Source organism: Myotis yumanensis, unplaced genomic scaffold (assembly GCF_028538775.1).
Source record: "Myotis yumanensis isolate MYYU_CA2020_CCGP unplaced genomic scaffold, mMyoYum1.0.hap1 SCAF_12, whole genome shotgun sequence".
Taxonomy (NCBI): domain Eukaryota; kingdom Metazoa; phylum Chordata; class Mammalia; order Chiroptera; family Vespertilionidae; genus Myotis; species Myotis yumanensis.
This window is the reverse complement of record NW_027223763.1, coordinates 56799177-56819436: the sequence shown is the minus strand read 5'-3', so window position 1 is coordinate 56819436 and position 20260 is coordinate 56799177. Positions and strand designations below refer to the sequence as shown.

The 20260-nt window shown below is 37.3% G+C and overlaps 1 protein-coding gene across 1 annotated transcript in view; it reads right to left on the bottom strand.

Moving 5' to 3' along the window:
- Positions 1–20260, bottom strand: part of CCDC171 (coiled-coil domain containing 171) — a 255270-nt gene that overhangs the window by 210880 nt on the left and 24130 nt on the right. The window contains exons 5-7 of the mRNA XM_070430172.1: positions 18180–18370; positions 15384–15515; positions 8999–9145 (exon numbers count right to left, since the gene is read on the bottom strand). Of these exons, the coding sequence (XP_070286273.1) occupies positions 8999–9145; positions 15384–15515; positions 18180–18370 (470 nt within the window). The remainder of the gene's footprint in view (positions 1–8998; positions 9146–15383; positions 15516–18179; positions 18371–20260) is intronic.

Sequence of the window (20260 nt, the reverse complement as noted above, 5' to 3'; positions counted from 1 at the left end):
ACTTTTTCACACCTCTAAGACAATTAAAATGTGTTTAGTGATGATTAGAGGGTTGTCCAGCATCCTAATGTGACTTCTAAATGATTTTCTTAAATTCTAAGTATATTCAGAACTTTAACTCTATTCCTTTTTTTGAATATTAAATACCTTTATTTAAGACTTCTGGAAAATGAGGTCTGTGTAGACATTCAGAGCTGGGCAACAGCAAGAACTTCTAGCACATACTGGGCTCTGTTCATCGTGCTGCAGTCCCGTTTCTTCCCGTGTGAAAATCTTCCTCATCAGCTCCAGTGCCTTCTATTCTAACAACCCAGCACCATGGTGTCCTTCATACCCCTTCGTACAGCTCACTGTGCCACATTCATAGAAAACACCCAATATGACACATGCCCCCTTTGTATCAAATTTTGGAGAACGTCTGTAGGTTCTATGTAATTAAATGCCGTGAAGAGCTTATGTTCTTAATAGCTCTACTATGGTCTCGTCCCCAAAAGATGGGAGAAATATTTAACCTGTTTAAATATTTCTACTGTTACACCAGGACACTAAATTTCAAGAGAGATAAGTGGCTTTCCAGAGGTCACATAGCCAAAAAGTTACATGTGAGGCTTCTTATGCAGGGCTATGCTTAGTGATGGGATCTTGAATCAATACCAAACCTGTTGCTTCACCTGTAAAATTAGAGAATAGTATCAACTTCATAGAGTTGTGAGAATTAAAAGATGAATAGAAAGCAACTGCTACACTGCCCTTTTACCATCAGCACTTTGGTACTGCTCTAACTTCTGTGATGATGCACAGACACATGGCTGCCACAAGTTATAGAAGACTATTTGACTTCATTAAAGGCACTTGTGCGTTGTAAAGAGTAGAGTGATAGTTGGTATAAGTCAGTTAAAATACCAGCACCACAGCATTCCAGCTTCAATGTCTTGGACCTATAGTTTCAGTCTGAGCTTAGAACTCAGGCCACTGCACCCCCACAGGTGTTGAAGACAAATTCCCCAGGGCCAAAGTTGGTCTGGGACCAGCTCTTACCCCAAACCTGCTACAAAGTGGCCGTGGCCCAACTCCGCCAGACTAAGAAGCCAGAGAGTCCCTCTATGCCTTTTTTTTTAAATAGGCCATCCACAAACTACATATTTTAAATGATTATGTAAAACATGATGATATATTACTGAATTTATTGGCCTGAAAATTGTTCAGCACAAGTGACGAGTAAGCTAAAAATATTATTTAGAATATAATCTCATTTTTACTGGTTCTCTAAACTTACGTAAAATTAGACCATGTATGGTAAGAATGTGAATAATTTTATCTTTGCCAAGTTCACACTTGACTTTATATACCCCACATCCACTTTCCCCTATTATTCACATCCTACATTCATATGATACAAATAACCCATTAAAAATAGACAGTGGAGCTAATATACAATATACAAATGACCAATAATCACATAAAATGATATTCAACATCATTAGTCATTGGAGAGATGCAAATCACGAAGTGTAAAATGGTACCACCACTGTGCAAAATGGTCTGATAGTTCCTCAAAAAGCTAAACATGGAGTTAGCACATGATCCAATAATTCCACTCCTAACTATATACCCAAGAGAACTGAAAACATGTCCACACAAAAACTTGTACACAAATGTACACAGAGATATTACTCATAATAGCCAAAAGGTAGAAACAACACCAATGTCCATCAACTGATGAAGGGATAAACAAAATGTGGTATACAACACAATGGAATATTATTCAGTAATAAAAAAGAATAAAGTACTGATATATGATACAATATGGATGAATCCCGAAAACATCATGCTAAGTGAAAAAAGTCCATAACAAATGACCAAATATTGCATGATTCCATTAATATGAAATATCCAAAACAGGCAAATCTATAAAAGAAAAAAGTAGATTAATGATTTATAAATGCAGAAAGTAGATTAATGGTTGCTTAGGGTTGAGAGAGAAGGGGAAATAGGAGAGTCATGGCTATTTGGTATGGAGTTTCTTATTGAGGTGCTGAAAACATTCTAAAAATAAATATAGTGACAGTTGCACAACTCTGTGAATATACTAAAAAACACTGAATGATACACTATAAATAAGTTAATTTGTAGCATGTAAACTATAACTCCAAGTTGTTGGGGGTTTTTAATATCATCAATATGACAAGTTTAACTTCCAGGCATCCACCTGCATCCCAAATAGCCAAAAAATACCTCTCCAGAACCACTGCACAAACTGGAGGTTTATTATCTGGAGAGTGTGACTCTGAACCAGAGGCTCATGGACAGAGGGATACACAAGGCGGGGGCAGGGAGAGGGGTACACAAGACTGAAACCACGGCAAAGTCTGCTACTGAACAACATGATACCCAGACTCTCCCTCCATTTCCTTCTTCCGTTTTATAGCCACCAAAAGGGAAGCTAGCAGATCACCCTTTGCAGAAACTAAAGAAACATAGAGAAAAGACCTATATAAATCATAACATTTCAAAATTTCCCAGTGAAATATTTGGCACACATCTCCTTATCGTCCCTACATTGAGGCTTCCTAAGATCAATACTCACATATTCAACTGCCTACTCAACATCTCCACTTGGATGTCTAATGAGCATATCAGTTTACATATCTAAAACCAAACTCCTCTCTCCCTAACCAGGTACTTGCATTCTTTGCCAGCTGAGTAAAGGGCAATGTTATTTGCAGTTTGCTCAGAGCTATAGAGACAAAGAAATAGAAATATATTTACCCTTTGCTGTAAATATTTTTCTCATTTATCTTTGTCTTTAGTGGGGGGTTTCACTTACATATGATATTAATTTTCATAGTCAAAGCCATAAATCTATTTCTTTATTACTTTGTTCCACTGCTTTTATGATTAGTAGTAAATCATATAGCACTAAGAGAACAGAGAAAATTAATCCCAATTTTCTTCTTCTTAGTTTAGCATCATTTTTAATATTTTACTCTTTTTTATTTTAGAATATGATGTAAGATAGGAATCTAATTTTATTTTGTACCAAATGGTTAACCAATTGTTTCAACACGATTCTCTGAATAATCTGTCGTATCCTAACGGATTTGAAATATCTTAATATACTAAATTTTTTTTATCCTCACCCAAGGATATGTTTTATTGATTTTTAGAGAGAGAATAAGAAAAGGAAAGAGCCGAAGCCGGTTTGGCTCAGTGGATAGGGCGTCGGCCTGCGGACTGAAAGGTCCCAGGTTCGATTCCGGTCAAGGGCATGTACCTGGGTTGCAGGCACATCCCCAGTGGGAGATGTGCAGGAGGCAGCTGATCGATGTTTCTCTCTCATCGATGTTTCTAACTCTCTATCTCTCTCCCTTCCTCTCTGTAAAAAAATCAATAAAATATATTTAAAAAAAAAAAAAGAAAAGGAAAGAGAGAGAGAGAGAAAGAGAGAGAGAGAGAGAATTGATGTGAGAAAGAAACATCAATCAGTTGCTGCCCGTAGGCATCACGACAGGGGGTAGAACTTGCAACCTATGTATGTACCCTGATCAGGAATCGAACCTGCAATCTTTTGATGTACGAGATGACACTCCAACAAACTGAGCCACCTGGCCAAAGCATAATATACTAGATTTTTATAAATATCTTACAAATCTACTATTGGCCTTTCAATTCTGTTCTATTGGTTTGTTCTTACAAACTATTGAATGGGAGAAGATATTTGCCAATGAAATATCTGATAAGGGGTTAATATCCAAAATTTATAAAGAACTTATAAAACTCAACACCCCATAAAAACAAGCAATCCAATTAAAAAGCGGAGAGAGGGCTTAGACTTCTCCAAAGAGGACATACAGATGGCCAATAGACATATGAAAAAATGCTCAATGTCACTAATCATCAGAGAAATGCAAATTAAAACTAACAGATATCATCTCACACCTGTCAGAATGGATATCATCAATAAATCAACAAAAAACAAGTGATGTGAAGAAAAGAAAACCCTCACCCTCGTGCACTGTTGGTAGGACTGCAGATTGGTACAGCCACTATGGGAAACAATATGAAGGTTCCTCAAAAAAATTAAAAATGACCCAGCAATTCCATTTCTGGGTATATTTGCAAAGAGACCCTAAACACTAATTTGAAAGAATATATGCACCCCTATGTTCACTGCAGGATTATTACAATAGCCGAGATATGGAAGCATCCCAAGTGCTCATCAGACCAGTGGATAAAAATGTGGTGGTACATATATACAATGGAATATTACTTGACCATAAAAATAAAATGAAATTTTACCATTTGCAATAGCATGATAAACTTAGTGGGTATTATGCTAAGTGAGTAAAGTCAGACAGAGAAAGGCAAGTACCATATGATTTCAATTATATGTAGAATCTAAAAAACAAATTAAATGAACAAACAAAATTGAAACAGATTCATGGATACAGAGAACAGACTAATGATTGCCAGAGAGGAGGAGGGTTGGGGCCTGGGTAAAAGAAGGTGAAGGGATCTAGAAGTAAAGAAGTAAATTGGTAGTTACAAAATAGTCACAGGGATGTAAAGTATAGCATAGGAAATATAACCAATAATACTGTAATAACTATGTATGGCACCAGGTAGGGACTTGAAATATCAGAGGTATCACTTTATAAAGTATATATGGTTGTCTAACCCCTACGCTGTACATCTGAAATGAATTAAAAAATAAGACTAAATCTAAACTGTAATTAAAAAACAAAAATTTTTAAAAGTAGTACTAATGAAAAATAGAAAGTCTAGTCTTGAAGTTACTGTACTTTTTGTCCACGCAACATCTTGTCCCCTTTTTATGGTACTAGCACCCTGATTTTCTCTGTAAGAATGTATTTGGGCTTCAATTTTAGTAGAACTGAGAGGGATTTATTTGGGGCAAATGACTTCTTTCAATCAAATGCTCTCTTCCTGGATTTTGTAATTTTTGAATAAAGTTACTTTTGAGTGAAAATTATTGATACCAGTTTACCCCAAATTCATCCATCTTTTCTGATTCAGAGACCCTTAGAGAAGGTCTGGGGCTCATGCTTTCTGAGCTTGATTCCTCACAGTGTGCCTTATGATTCTGTGAATAAGATTCCCATATTCTTCCACTGAAGTCCCTTCTTTAGTTACCCAAAGTTGGTTTCTGTTGCATACAACCAAAAATGACAACTGATATATGTCACTGAAGCTTTACAGTATGTATTCACTTCTGATAATATAAGTCCCCACTGATAAATAATCAAAATGTTTTAATATTCTCATCTGGCTCTTTAGTCTTTCACATGAATTTCAGAACCTGTCTTCCCAAAATAATTCCATTAAAGTTTTCATTTGAACAGCTTTAACCCATAATATAATCTGGGGACAATTTTTGTCTTTACAATGTTAAATGTTCATAAAATGTCTTGCCATTTTCTTTTAAGACTATCAGTTAAATTTCATAATTTTTAATGTATTTGTTCTTAATTGTATTACTATTTTTGTCACTGTGGTGAAAAAAACTTTTTTAGTATTTTATTTTCTGATTATTGCTAGTATGTAAGAATCCTATATAATAAAAGCCTAATATGCAGATTGTCCCCTTGAGCAGTTGTCTGACCGAGACTGTGAGGGGGCAGGCTGGGCTGAGGGACCCCGGACAGGCAGCAGGTGGAGACAGGGAGTTCGACCACTCACTATGATGTGCACTGACCACCAGGGGACAGCGTGGAACATGGCGGGCGTTGGGACACGGTGCTGGCATCGGGCAGCAGCAGAAGTGCTGCAGGCCCCAATGGGCCCAAATGAGAGTGGGACCGAGGCAGGATGGTGGAGCAGGTGAGCAGGTGACGCCAGGCCAAGGCAGGGTGCCAGGAGGGGCTGTGGGGCTGTGGTGCTGTGAGGCTGGGGGCGCAAGCTGGGGCCCAATCTCTGCAGGCCAACCTAAGGGACCCCATCCAAGCATGAATTCATGCACAGGGCCTCTAGTATAAACATAATTATTATCATACTAGAGGCCCAGTGCATGAAAATTCATGCACTGGAGGGGGTGGGGGTACCTCAGCCCAGCCTGCTCCCTCAGTCCGGGAGCCCTCAGGGGCGGGAGGCGACCTGGTGATCAGGGGAAGGTGATGCCCCATCACACCTCTGCTGCTGCCACTGCCGGCAGCACAAGCCTCGGCCAGCCCTGGTTACCTGAGTCTTGGACGGCCCTGGATGGCTGGGGGGCTGAGGGGACTAGGCGCTGCCATCTTGTGGCTGTGGGCGCCGCCATCTTTGAGGAAGTGGCAGTCAATTAGCATATTCCCTCCTTATTGGCTGTAGGCACTGCCATCTTTGAGGGCAAGGCAGTCAATTACCATATTCCCTTCTTATTGGCTGTGGGTACCGCCATCTTTGTGATCGAATGAGGGTCAATTAGCATATTCCCTCTTTGTTAGATAGGACTAGAAGCCCAGTACACAAAATTCATGCACTCGGAGGGGTCCCTCAGCCCGGCCTGCACCCTCTCGCCATCCAGGAGCCCTTGGAGGATGTCCAACTGACGGCTTAGGCCCGCACCCCTTAGAGCCTGGCTTCTGGCTGAGCTGCACTCCTCCTGTGGAAGTGCACTGACCACGAAGGGGCAGCTCCTGTGTTGAGCGTCTGCCCCCTGGTGGTCAGTGCACATCATAGCAACCGGTCGTTCTGCCGTTCGGTTGATGTGTATATTAGCCTTTTATTATATAGGATATTATTTTCTTCCTGGCCTCCTAGCTAAATATTCTTACTAGCATTAATAATTTTAAAGTTGATTTTCTTGACTATTGAAGGTTATAAATATATCTATAATAATAAAAATCAGACCTCCTTCTTTCTAAAAATTGTAATTCTTATTGCTATTCTTGCCTTTATCTATTTCTTTGGTTAAAATTCCCAAAACAAAATTAAATGACACAGTGAGTTTAATGAGAGTACCTGTAGCATTTTATCAGCAAATACTCTTTATAAAGGTTTCTTTTCCTAATAATAGTTATGTTATGTTTAGGAAAACTTCTATATTTAGTAAAAACAAATTTTTTTACCTTTTTTTGGTTAATTCTCATCCAAGGATATTTTTCTATTGACTTTTAGAAAGAGTGGAAAGGAAGGGGAGAAACACAGAGAGAGAAACATCGATGTCAGAGAGACACATCAATTGGTTGCCTCCTGCACCCTGCATGTGCCTGACCAGGGCCAGAGATGGAGCCTACAACACAGATATGTGCCCCTGACTGGAATCGAACCCAGGATCCTTCAGTCCTTTGTCTGATACTCTATCTGCTGAGCCAAATCAGCAAGGGCTACCTAGTAAAATATTTAATTTCCCACCAAGCAAAAGGAAATTTTAAAAAGAAGTAGAATTAACAAATAAATTCAATCTCTCTCAAGATTAATTAAAATGTTTATCAGTAGCCCTAACCAGTTTGGCTCAGTGGATAAGAGCATCGGCCTGTGGACTCAAGGGTCCCAAGTTCGATTCCGGTCAAGGGCATGTACCTTGGTTGCGAGCACATCCCCAGTAGGGGGTGTGCATGAGGCAGCTGATCGATGTTTCTCTCTCATTGATGTTTCTAATGCTCTATCCCTCTCCCTTCTTCTCTGTAAAAAAATCAATAAAATATATTTTTTTTAAAAATAAATTAAAAAATGTTTATCAGTATTAATCATTCATAAAATCATACTTTTATTTTTAATTTGTAAACTGATATCTTTTTCATCTAGTCTTTTCTGAGAACTATTCCACAAAATCATGTAGCTAGAATTCATGATTCAAACTACAAACTTAGAATTTAATATTATGTATATAAAATCTTTCCCTGTATTGCTTTTTCAACCTCATAATGTAAATAATTACCCTAAAACTTTCCCAATATTTTATGAGAATTAATATTAAAAATTAGGAACAAAATATAATTTACTCAGATTCAAAAGTTTTCAAAAAAGCCAAATATTCTATATAAATAAATGCTTAAAAAGCAGTTTCCTATTTTATTGTACAGCAAAACTTTCTCTAACCTGAAATTACTGACTGGAAACATATATCTTATATAATAAAAGGCTAATGTACAAATAGACCGAACGGCAGAACAACAAAACAACCGAACAACCGGTAGCTATGACATGCACTGACCACCAGGGGGCACACACAGAACATGGCAGGCATCAGCAGCAGGCGGCAAAGCGAGGAACATGGCAGGCGTCGGCCGCGGCGGGATGGTGGAGGAGGTGAGCAGGGGTGCCAGACCAAGGCGGGGCGGGGCGCTGGTCGCTGTCATCAGGGCGAGCCTCTGGTAGTTACTTAAAATTCTTTGCTCCCCCATGCCATGGTCCCACTTGGCACTCACACCTGTTGCCGGTGCCGGTGCCGGTCCCGCTCGCACCCACCGCCAGCGCCAGAGCTGCCACTTGTGCCCACTGCCAGCGCCAGCCCCGATCACTCAGCATCATCAGCGGGTGCAAGTGGCAGTTGCCAACCTCGATCGCCCCTCAGGGCTTCTCCACCTACCCCTGCTCCAGAGGGGCAATCGGGGCCGACAGCCGCCTCTCACACCCGCTGCCAACACTGGAGCTGCTGCTCACAACCACTGCTTCCCAGTTAAATTAATGCAACAAATTAATTTAACTACTCATTAAAACCCAAAGTTTTAGAAATATTACATTATTCTAATTTTATCCTTGTAAATTATGAGGTCCCTCTCACAACCACAGCCAGTGCCAGAGCAGCCAGCCTCTCGCACCCGCTGCTGGCGCTGTCAGCAGGTGTGAGCAGGGCCAAAGCTGTCAGCACGTGGGAGCGGGGCTGCCAGCAGAGAGGAGACCAGGGGCTGTGGCAAGAAGGGCCGGGCAGGGGCGCAGAGGATGGGCCAGACCCGCCCCTGTGCCCACCACAGCCTCACGGCCCACAGTTCCTTTCAATGTGCACGAATTCGTGCACTGGGTCCCTAGTATGTTATAAAAGAATGAGAAAGTATACCTCAAATTCTTTTCGAAGACGTTCCTCTCGTTGAGTGCTAAGTTCAAGTTCACTTGTTTGTTGCCGTAAAAGGTCAGAGCAATCCATATGTTCGGCTTCTAATTTTTCTACTTTCTTGTGCATACTTTGTACAGCACTATCTTGCTCCTGGAAAACATTCATTTTGCATCAACAGAATGTATAAGCCAACAATGACAAATGTGTATTCTGTGGTAGACAAAAGTAACTAAATCTGTGCTTAGACCAGAACAATAAATTAATTTGCATAGGCCAGAGAGGACAAGTTATTTTCCAGCAATGTTTCAAGATATACATGTATTGTAGAAGCATTATTGGAGGTTTACAATTTTTAAAATCTGATTAATACACATTACAACTGAAACAGGTATAGCTTACTAAAATGCTATGCTAGTTCAAATGGCGTCTGAGGATCTTTACAGAATGCTGTTGTTCAACTGCCATATATAATGTTTTCCCCTCTCATTAAAATTTTAAAGTATTTAGTAATACAGGTGGACGATGCTCCTTGGGTGATAAGGAATGACTGGCCTGGATGCCTCAGAATAACCCACGAGAGATTTTGATGAGAGCTCATGGTACTTTATGCTTATAGCTTACAGCTCTTAAAGTTGCATCCACTAGATGGCTGTGTTTCATTTTCTCTCCAGCTTTCAACTTTTCAAATCTCTGTTATACTACTGAAAGACAAATAATAACAGGCACTCTTCTACTTAAATACCTCAATCTCCTTTTCCAAATAAACTCAGAAATCACCCTGACAAATGTCCCTCTCTATCCTGGAAAAAGAGTTTACTAACTAGATTCAATTTTGATACTTCTCATCATTTACAAGGATAAAATTAGAACAATGTAATATTTCTAAAACCTTGGGTTTTAATGAGTAGTTACATTAATTTATTGCATTAATTAAATTAATAAAACAAAGCAAAGATATAACTTTTCTAAAAGCAATTTCAAAAAAAGTGACTTGATGTTCTTTTCATATTTTACTTAAGGGTCTCAAGTCTGTCAAATTTTCCTTATGTGAAAAATATATCTGAAGATTAAATTATCGGGATAATTTGGACTTCTGTTGTTTTAACAACCTTCACTATGTGCCTGAACTGTTGACACCAAAAATAAAAATGATGATCAAAAAAAATAAATAAAGATAATCAAGGGAGGCAGGGAAAAAAAACACCTTCAATACAAGTATGACTTATATTCATAGAAAGTTAAGATATTACAAACATGAAACAAAAAGAGTCTACTGTAAAAAGATATAGTCAAAGAACAAGAATGAACTCTTGGAAATTAAAAACCCAAAAGCAGAAATAAAAATGCAATACAAAGGTTGCAATATAAAATTGAGGAAATACCTTCAGAAAATAGAGCAAAAATATAAAAGAATGGAAAATAGAAGTAATATACACTGAGAAAATCAACTCTTTGCCAAATAGATCTAGCAGTATAATCCAATCCCAACCAAAATTACAAGATTTTTTGGTGACATACAAGAAGCCAATCCTCAAACTCACATGGAACAGTAAAGGCTAAGAATAATTCTCCTCTTGACCCCCAAAAAATACTAAGAATAAGGAGAGGGGAACCTGACCTACTAGAGATCAAGACTTACTGTAAACCTATGAAAATAATAAATTTATAATTTATTCATAAATAGATATAAAAGTGGAACAGAACAGAACACCCAGGAACCAAGCCTTAGATATAAAGGAACTTGGTATGTGAAACAGACAACATTGTAAATCATTCAGTGGTAATAGAATAGAGAGCTGAATAACTGGCACAGGGACATTTGGCTACGCACTTGGCAAAGAATAAAATTAGATCCTATCTCATGCTATACAGAGAAAAAATATATATTCTCTTTATAATTTTAGGTTACATAAGACATTACAAGCACTATGAATGAAGACTGATAAATTCAAGTACCTTAAAATTTCAAATTATACATCAAACACAATGTAAATTGTCTCCACAAAGAAAAAAAAAGATGTTTGCAATAGGGATATTAATAACCAAGGACTGGTAACCAAATATATAAAAAGTTCCTCTAAATTAATAAAAATAAAAAACAATCCAAAAGAAAAAATGTAAAATGTCAGTTCACAAAAGAAACATAAATATCCAATAAACATATCATGCTCAATGTCAGGGAAATAGAAAATTAAACAAGAATGAGATATAATTTCATATACATCTTACTGCCAAAAAAATTAAATCTGAAAAATACCAAGTGTTCAAGAGACTGTAAGAGGAAATACAGTCTTCTCTCACTTTGGTATAACCATTTGGGAGAACAACTTGGCATGCATTAAATTGCATATGCATTAAATACATACCCACATAAACAAAAGTACCTGATGTTCACAGAAGCACTATCTGTAATAATTAAAACTTGGAAAGAACTTAAGTCTCAATCAATCAAGTAATGGATAAATCAAATATGGTATATGCATAGGATAAAATACCCTACATAGCCCTAACCGGTTTGGCTCAGTGGAGAGAGCGTCGGCCTGCGGACTGAAGGGTCCCGGGTTTGATTCCGGTCAAGGGCATGTACCTTGGTTGCGGGCACATCCCCAGTGGGGAGTGTGCAGGAGGCAGCTGATCGATGTTTCTCTCTCATCGATGTTTCTAACTCTCTATCCCTCTCCCTTCTTCTCTGTAAAAAAAATCAATAAAAATATATTTTTTAAAAAATACCATACATAAGTTAAACTGAATGAGCCAGAGTTACTTTGTAAATTTGAATAAATATCAATACAACAAGTGAAAAAGATAAGGTGCACAAAAATGCATATTGTATGATATTCTGTAAATAAAGAAAATGATAAAATAATATGATACACTATCAATGTACACAGACAGAAAACTGAACACCAACTTCAAAATAATGTTCATCTTTTGGGGGTAGGGTTTTGATGGGAGGGTGAAATGATTCAGAATAGTCTTCAATAATCTAACAATTTATTGTTTGTTTTTAATTCTGAAGCAAATATGACAAATACATGATCTAGAAGGTACATATTAGGTATATTAATGGAATTGATTGGTTATACTAGATATTGGTTATTTTATATATGTTCAAATATTTGTTTTAATTTTATGGTTTTATCAATACAACCCAAGTCTGGGGTGCATTATAACATATATGAAAATTAAAAAGAACCATAAAACATCTCATACATAATTAATTTGCCTCCTTCCAAGAAAATTTTTCCCATTTTGTCAAAGAATTTATTTTCTAATCCAAACAAAAGCTACTTGGATCCTTACAGTGAAAAAGTGTGTGTATGTTTAACAAATAAAATCATACTAAGAACACTGGAAGTTAAGAGAGTTTTTCTTCTTTCCACTAGAGGGAGGTGTTGAACTTAAAATATTTTAAAATGAGGCCTGTGTTAGAACTGACATTTAACATTACAGCAAACCACATTGTGCTGTTAGAAAATAAATTTGCTTTCTTTCTACATCTTCCAGAAACACAGCCCAAAAGTATGATTTTTCATATGTATTCATATAAACAATATCTCTCAGACTCCAAAATATGGTTTCAGTTCTGAAGAATTATAGAAGCAGAGTTAGAAATGTATCAGAATGAAAGTACTTCTTCCTAGCTTAGGAAATATATCAATACACCTATTCACAATCTAGTACATGGTTATCTCCTGAAAGAGCCAAGACAAGCTTCTCCTCTCTAAATCCCCAAAGCCAGCATAGTTCTACAATCAAAAAGTGTTTGCTGCTCTAGCCAGTGCGGCAAGGTGGTTAGAGTGTTGGTCCATGCACCAACAGGTCACAAGTTCGATTCCTGGTCAAGGGCACGTACCTGGGTTGCAGGTTCAATCCCCAGTCTCACTGCAGCCGTGTGCAGGAGGCAACCAATCTATGTGTATCTCTCACATCGATGTTTCATTTCTCTTTTCTCTTCTCCCCCCACTCCCTCCTTCCACTTTCTCTAAAAATCAATGGAGAAAATATCCTTGGGTGAGGATTAACCAAAAAAAAGTGTTTGCTGCTATAAACTATAAACTGGGACTAACGTTGGATAATACTTATCAATACTTCTAGGCATAAACACAGCTGAATCACTTCTACAACAGCTTAAAGATATAAACAAGAACGTTAGTGAATCATTTATAATTAGAGCAAAAAAATTTAAAGAAAATAAAATGTCCATCAATAAGGAATTCCTTAAATATATTAGGAACTTCCACATGACAGAATATCATGCAAACACAACAAAAATAATTTAAGAAAATTAAAAGATGGACATCAAATATTATTGAGGCATATAATTTCACTATGTAAGTACAATAACATATGTTTATATATCCTTAGATGAGGAGTGGGATTGAAGAGGGAGGGAGCAAAACCTTCACTTTCTGCTTTTAAATTTCCCTAAACTAGGAGCATGTTTTTACCATGAGCACAATACATAGTAACTTTATAAACTCAGTATTAAGGTATTTCCTGTTTGGGGGCAAAACAGGCAGTACCAGTGCCATTTTTCTATGCCATTTGCTTACAGAGGGCACCAGTGAACAGTTTCTCAGGAAATGGCAAAAAAATATTCCTTGTTGCCCTAAAGCATTTAAGGCAAACTTCTTAAACACTTCCTTTTCATGTAACTTCTTCCAAGCTATCCCTAAATCACAACTGTGCTTACGAGGTCAATCCTCACATCTAATCCTCACCAAAGGATTAACAAAAAATATAAACAAACAAACAAATAAATACAAGCAGTTTTCTTTTGTTACTATAAAAAGGATAAGACATTGAAAGACAAAGCTCTGAACATTTCAGTTATAAAATAAGTTACCTTACAAATGGGAAGTAGTAATTATAAACTATGTTCCTCTATTCTTTCCTATACATAATAATTAAAGACTAATTCTACAGAATTTTAAATTATTTTAGTACTTAGTAATATAAAGTCTGGTATAACCTACTTTTCATCTGAGTTTTATAGGACTGACCAAAAAAGTGCACCAAAAATCACATCTACATAATGAAATCAGTCAGAGGAAGGCAAATGCCATATGATTTTATTTATATGTGGAATCTAAATAATAAGATAAACAAGCAGAACAGAAACAGATTCATAGATACTGTGGGTGGGGGCCACAGCAGAGGCCCCCAGCCGCGGCTGCAGCGGGCAGGGGCCGGGCCAAGGCCCTTGCACAAATTTTGTGCATCGGGCCTCTAGTATTGTAATAACTATGTATGGTGCCAGATGGGTACTAGATTTATTGGGATGATCACTTTGTAAGTAATATAAATGTCTCATCGCAGCGTTTTACACCTGTAACTAATACGATAGTGTTTGTCATCACAAAATAATAGAGGAATGATAGAAATTTATTTGAAAATTTAAATTAGTTGGTTAGTGAATTCACAGTTTGAATTTCTCCTATCTCTCCTTCAAAATAACTTACATATAATCTTCTGAACAAATGCAAAGTACAATGGAGTGAGAATTTGCAGACTTGTAGTCTTTTCCCACATTAATCACTCAGTCTATGATCTGAGTAAATCATAAATTTCCATCTGCTCATCTTTAAAGGGGGTTAGATGTAATCAGTGATTTCCAAACTGGACTAGTTGAAGGGGAATCTCTGTGTTGCGGGGGGAGAGGTTAATAGATGATTAAGAATCTGCACTACACCACTTAAAAATAGTTCAAAATCACTACAGTGTAAGATTTGTACACATCATTTCAAATACAAAATCCATTCTATTTCTTCTATTTTTTAAATATTAACATTTTAATTTTATTTTTCAATTATAATTACAATCAATATTATTTAGTATTAGTCTCAGGTGTACTGCATAGTGGATAGACATTATTCTATTTCTTTAGGCTATTAAAGACTGCTAACAGTCTCACATAATTATGTTAAATTGGAAAAATAAAATACTAAATGTAGCCCTGACCTGGTGACTCAGTAACTTGGAGCATCAACCCATACACAAAAACTTGTGGGTTCAATCCCCGTCGCGTCAGGGCACATACCTAGGTTGCAGGTTCGATCCCCAGTAGGGGCATGTACAAGAGGAAACCTATTGATGTTTCTCACATTGATTTTTTTTCTATCTCCCTTCTTCTCTCTCTAAAATCAATAAAAACATATCCTCAGCTGAGGATTAAAAAAACAAATTATGTGATTTTGAGATGTCCCTCTAGGTAACAGTTGTCCATATTGTCATGTTAATTACAAACGAAACATCTTCCAGAGATCAAAGACTAGGAATTATTTTCCCTTTGAGCAAGCCAATCAATTATTGCACTAATGTAATTTTAATATCATCAGCATTAAAAAGATATACTTAAGGAATTGTGTTGTTATTTTAAAAATACCTGTACTATAAACTGTAACTCTCTTCTCTCTGCTTCCCATTGTTCTGCTTGTAATCTAAACTCCTCCAGTGCTGTCTCCCTGATATGAGAGTCCATTTCATTCTTCTCCTGCTGATGTTTCTCCAATGCTTCCTTTATATGAATAAAATCTTACTTTACTATCAGATCAGTAAAAGTTAGCTTTCTTCCTTCATCCCCAATTTTAATGTACAAAGAACTCTCCTTACCTATCTTGTTAAAACTCATTACAATTTATGTTAATAGAACTGTTATATTGTGATCATCAGAATATAAACCTAAATAAGAAGCTATGCTTACCTATTTAATATAAGGAACATCTTATATATACACACATAGGCATATATTTAAACCAATTTTTCTGAAATTTTTAACTTCAGAGGTTTTAACAAAATGTATTATATGATAAAGAGACAAAAACACATAAATCTATGTGTAAAGTACATAATATGGAAATACCTGATTACCTATGAGCAAACTGTTTAGATTATCCCTAATAATCCTATATAATAAAGAGGTAATATGCAAATTGACCATCATGCCCTTGCACAAGATGGCCACCCCCATGTGGTCAAAGATGGCTGGCAGGGGAGGGCAGTTGTGGGCAACCAGGCCAGCAGGGGAGGGCAGTTGGGGGCAACTGGGCCAGCAGGGGAGGGCAGTTGGGGGGGGACCAGGCCTGCAGGAGAGGGCAGTTGGGGGCAATCGGGCTAGCAGGGGAGCAGTTAGGCGTTGATCAGGCTGGCAGGGGAGTGGCTAGGGGGTGAGCAGGCTGGCAGGCAGAAGCAGTTAGGGGCAATCAGGTAGGCAGGCAAGTGAGCAGTTGGGTGCCAGCAATCCCAGATTGTGAGAGGGATGTCCCAGATTGGTGAAGGTGCAGGCTGGGCTGAGGGACATGAATTTTGTGCACTGGGCTTCTAGTGTATATATAAATGTGGTGGAAAACACTGTATTTCCAAAAGGGGATTAGGAAGGAGTCAGGATAAGGAAATTCTAGAGTGTAAAGAATTTGAGAAGTCAAAAAATATTTTTTAAGAAGTTTGGACTGTCATTAATTTCTAGTTCTACAGATAAACACTGTTGGCTTTTCTTTTTGGGTTTTCCTAGTCGTACTATATTTGCTAGATCTAAGTTAGTTAAAAATCTTGCAGGTTTCTTGAGAAGCCAAATATCATAACCTACAAAGGTTCAAAACTCGATCCCCATTCACACAAAGAGAACGATTCTGTAGTTTCTGAGAGAGAAGGAAAGCCTCCTGTGTCCACCTAACAACAGCATAGTGCTGCGTACTAAAGATTACTCATAACTTTCACTAATGGAAAGCTATCACAAGAACCTGGAGGCTTTTTCCCCCGAGGGCTAAATAGTGACTCCTACTCAATCCCTAATTTCCCAAGGGTCTCTGTGCAGATCAATTCAAAGCCAATGGCCTAAAATCAAAGCAGAGTTCTCCTACCAAGCAGCTGATCAAGATCACATCAAGATCAAGTAACTTCCCTAGCTGGTTTAGCTCAATGAATAGAGTGTCTGCCTGCGGACTGAAGGATCGCAGGTTCGATTCCGGTCAAGGGCATATGCCTGGGCTGTGGGCTCAATCCCCAACAAAGGGTGTGCAGGAGGCAGCCAATCAATGATTCTTTCTCATCATTGATGTTTCTATCCCTCTCTCCCTCTCCCATCCTCTCTGAAACCATTAAGAATATATTAAATAAAATAAAAAGCTCAAGTAAGTTGAGGTGCAGAATGACTGACTATAAGGAATGCTGTCACCCGTTACCTTCTTTCCCCATAGTTCCAAGACATTTTACGTGGGGAAGGTTATATAGGGCCACTCAGGGACTTGTAGCACCAGTCACCACCTAAACTTTCCCTTTTAGAATAGTAATGAAGCCCTTATAGATACCAGGCACCATTCTAGTAACAAACAAGACACAAGCTATGACTATTGCTATAAAAGAAAACAACAGATCTACTGACAATGTCTGGGAATGCTTGTGTCAAAACTTTTCTATTTATTAAGTGCTTTTGTAAAATTACCTCTAGTGAACATTTATTGCCAGGATTCTGAAAAGCCATCTACACCAGTGGTAAATGTAGAGCACTTTTATTATGTTCATTTGTATTAATTTTTTTTAATTTAAACTGGTACTTCAAAAATATGGCAAATATAGATAATTCATAATCTACTTCTAAGTGGCTGGCAACCTCAACCTTAAATCATACTTTTACTTCAGAGAGTACAAAGGATGAAAAAGCGGGGAGAAAGGGAGAGAATAAATACCTCACAATAATTTTAGTAAAAGGTCATCAAATTGTTTATACATCATATCCATATAGAATGAGCTCTGTATAGATAATAAAGCATATATCAGACACATAAATACTTTTCTATATTTATTGTATATTCAGACCAAATCTAGAACCCACATTTCTATATTTAAAATTTTCATGCTATTGAGCCAAAAGGGCTAAAAGTCCTTATAGTCTTATAAAATGCCTATATGTGCTTATTGTTTAAATTTTGATCACAGACTTCAAACTGTTTTTCACAAAAGAAAGAGTATACATATTAATGTATTCTAAAGCATATTACAAAAGAGACCTGCTAAAATGACCCTAAAGGGAAAGAAGAAAGAGAGAGGGGGAGGGAGGGAAGAAGGAAATCAGCTTTCCTAGCCTTCTGGTATTACCTTCCTTTCAAGGACAACATCAAAATAATGTATAACACATCTCAATGAATATTATATATAGCGAAATTCCTTTATAAAAATATTTTACCTGCAGAATTTTCTCTAGTTGGCTTTTTTCTTTGAAAAGTAAATCATATTCTTGATTGCAATTTTGAATTATATTGTCTCTTTCTTCCAAATCACATTCAAATCTTCTGCATTCTTCTTTCCATTTCTGCTGGGAAATCTGAAATGCATTCTCAATCTCATTTGCCCTTTCTTGAAGTTCTGTATTCTGAGCTATTAAAAATATAAAAGAATAATAGGTATATTTACAACTATAAATTAAATCCCTAGGGTTCAAAAACCTAGGCCTTGGAGCTAATTTCATTTACAGCATGATATCAGGACAAAACCTGAAACCACTGCACACCAGTAAACTCTTGAAAAGCTCACTGTCCCAGAACCAGGATTCTACCATTTTTCTATCTCTTCTTCCCCTCCACACAAAGGTGGTTTTGCCATTAAATGAGATGACATATTCCCAGAGACATGCTCAAGTTTAAGTGCTCCTCTAGCACCAACTGCCACTCTTTTTCTCCTATTCAAGAAAATAAATAAAATGTTTTTTTAAAAAACACTGTGACATATAGGGCTACTCTTTTTTTATGTTTTTATTGATTTCAGAGAGAGGAAGCGAGAGAAACATCAATTATAAGAATCATTGATTAACTGCCCCCTGCTGGGGATCAAGCCCGAAACCTGAGCACGTGCCCTGACTGGGAATCAAACCTGGTTCAGAGGTTGACGCTCAACCATTGAGCAACACAGGCCGGACTAGAGCTACTCTTTTTAAATGATTTGACAGATTACAAATTTTGACATTTGACTACTGGCAGCTAATTAGTTGTAACACATCTTACACATGAGACTGTCACAAGACTGAGATTGGAAACCACTGCTACAATCCTTAGAACTATAGTATTTACTCCCCCAAAATTAGGCTCAATCCCCTCTCATCCTAATATCACCTTCACAATAACCAATACCGCTCCACTAGGGTTTCAGCATCTAGAAAAGAAATAATGAAAGGCTTCCAGGTCTGACTCCATCACCTACCACCTGATTAAACCACTCTGACACTCAGAATAAAATGCCTCCTAGTTAAGATTTTTGTAAAGATCAAATGAGAAATATGTACACACACACTTGGTAAACAAAAAATGCCACAGTTCTAGTATTGTTTTTCAATTACATTTGTATTTTGAATGGATCATATATTCCAAAGGTTCAAAAAGTCTCCCTCCCATCCAGTTTCTCTCACTACAAGACATTATTCCATGGTCTAGCTGTCCATATTACAGGTAAGAAGTTTGAGACCATTTTTATTTCTGTCCCTCTGCATGTGGCCTATTTTTCTTTCCTTTTCATTCCTTTTCTCTTTGAATGTTTTAGGATCTTTGTCTCTTTTTTGAAAACTTTATAGTGGGTCTATTTCTTTCCAGTGCGGTGAATATTCAATGGGCCCTTTTAATATGGAAACTCAGACACAAGCTTTTGTTATGAGATGTGTTCTTAATTAATTTCATTGATAATTGATCCCTCTCTGTTTTCTCTCATCTCTTTCTTTCAATATTCCCTATTATTCACATTGGCCCTCAAATTTTCTTTTCTCTACTATTTTTCTACATCTGTCTTTTTACACTAATTTCTGGGAGATTTTTTAAAATGTGTTTTTATTGATTTTAGGGAGAGAAGAAGGGAGAGGGAGAGAGAGAGAGAAGCACCAATGTGAGAGAGAAACATCAATTGGTTGCCTCCCACACACACCCCAGCTGAAGAATGAACCCGCAATCTGGACATGTGCCCTGAAACAGCGACCTTTCAATGCATGGACGATGCATAACCAACTAAGTCACAATGCCAGGGCTTTCTGCAAGTTTTCTTCCATCTTCATCTTCCAATGTTTCTATTGACATTTATAATTTCTTATTTCATATTTGTAATTTCTAGAGCTTTCTTTTTTATGTGCCACCTGGTTCTTGCCTCACAGGTGGCACATAATCTCTTTCAGCTCTAAGGATAGTAATGCTACTTGTTTGTTAAATCTTCTCCCTGAAGACTTTCTGATTCTTTCAAGTTAATTTTTTCTCTCCATTATAGAGGCTTTCCCTAAGTATCTGGTAATTC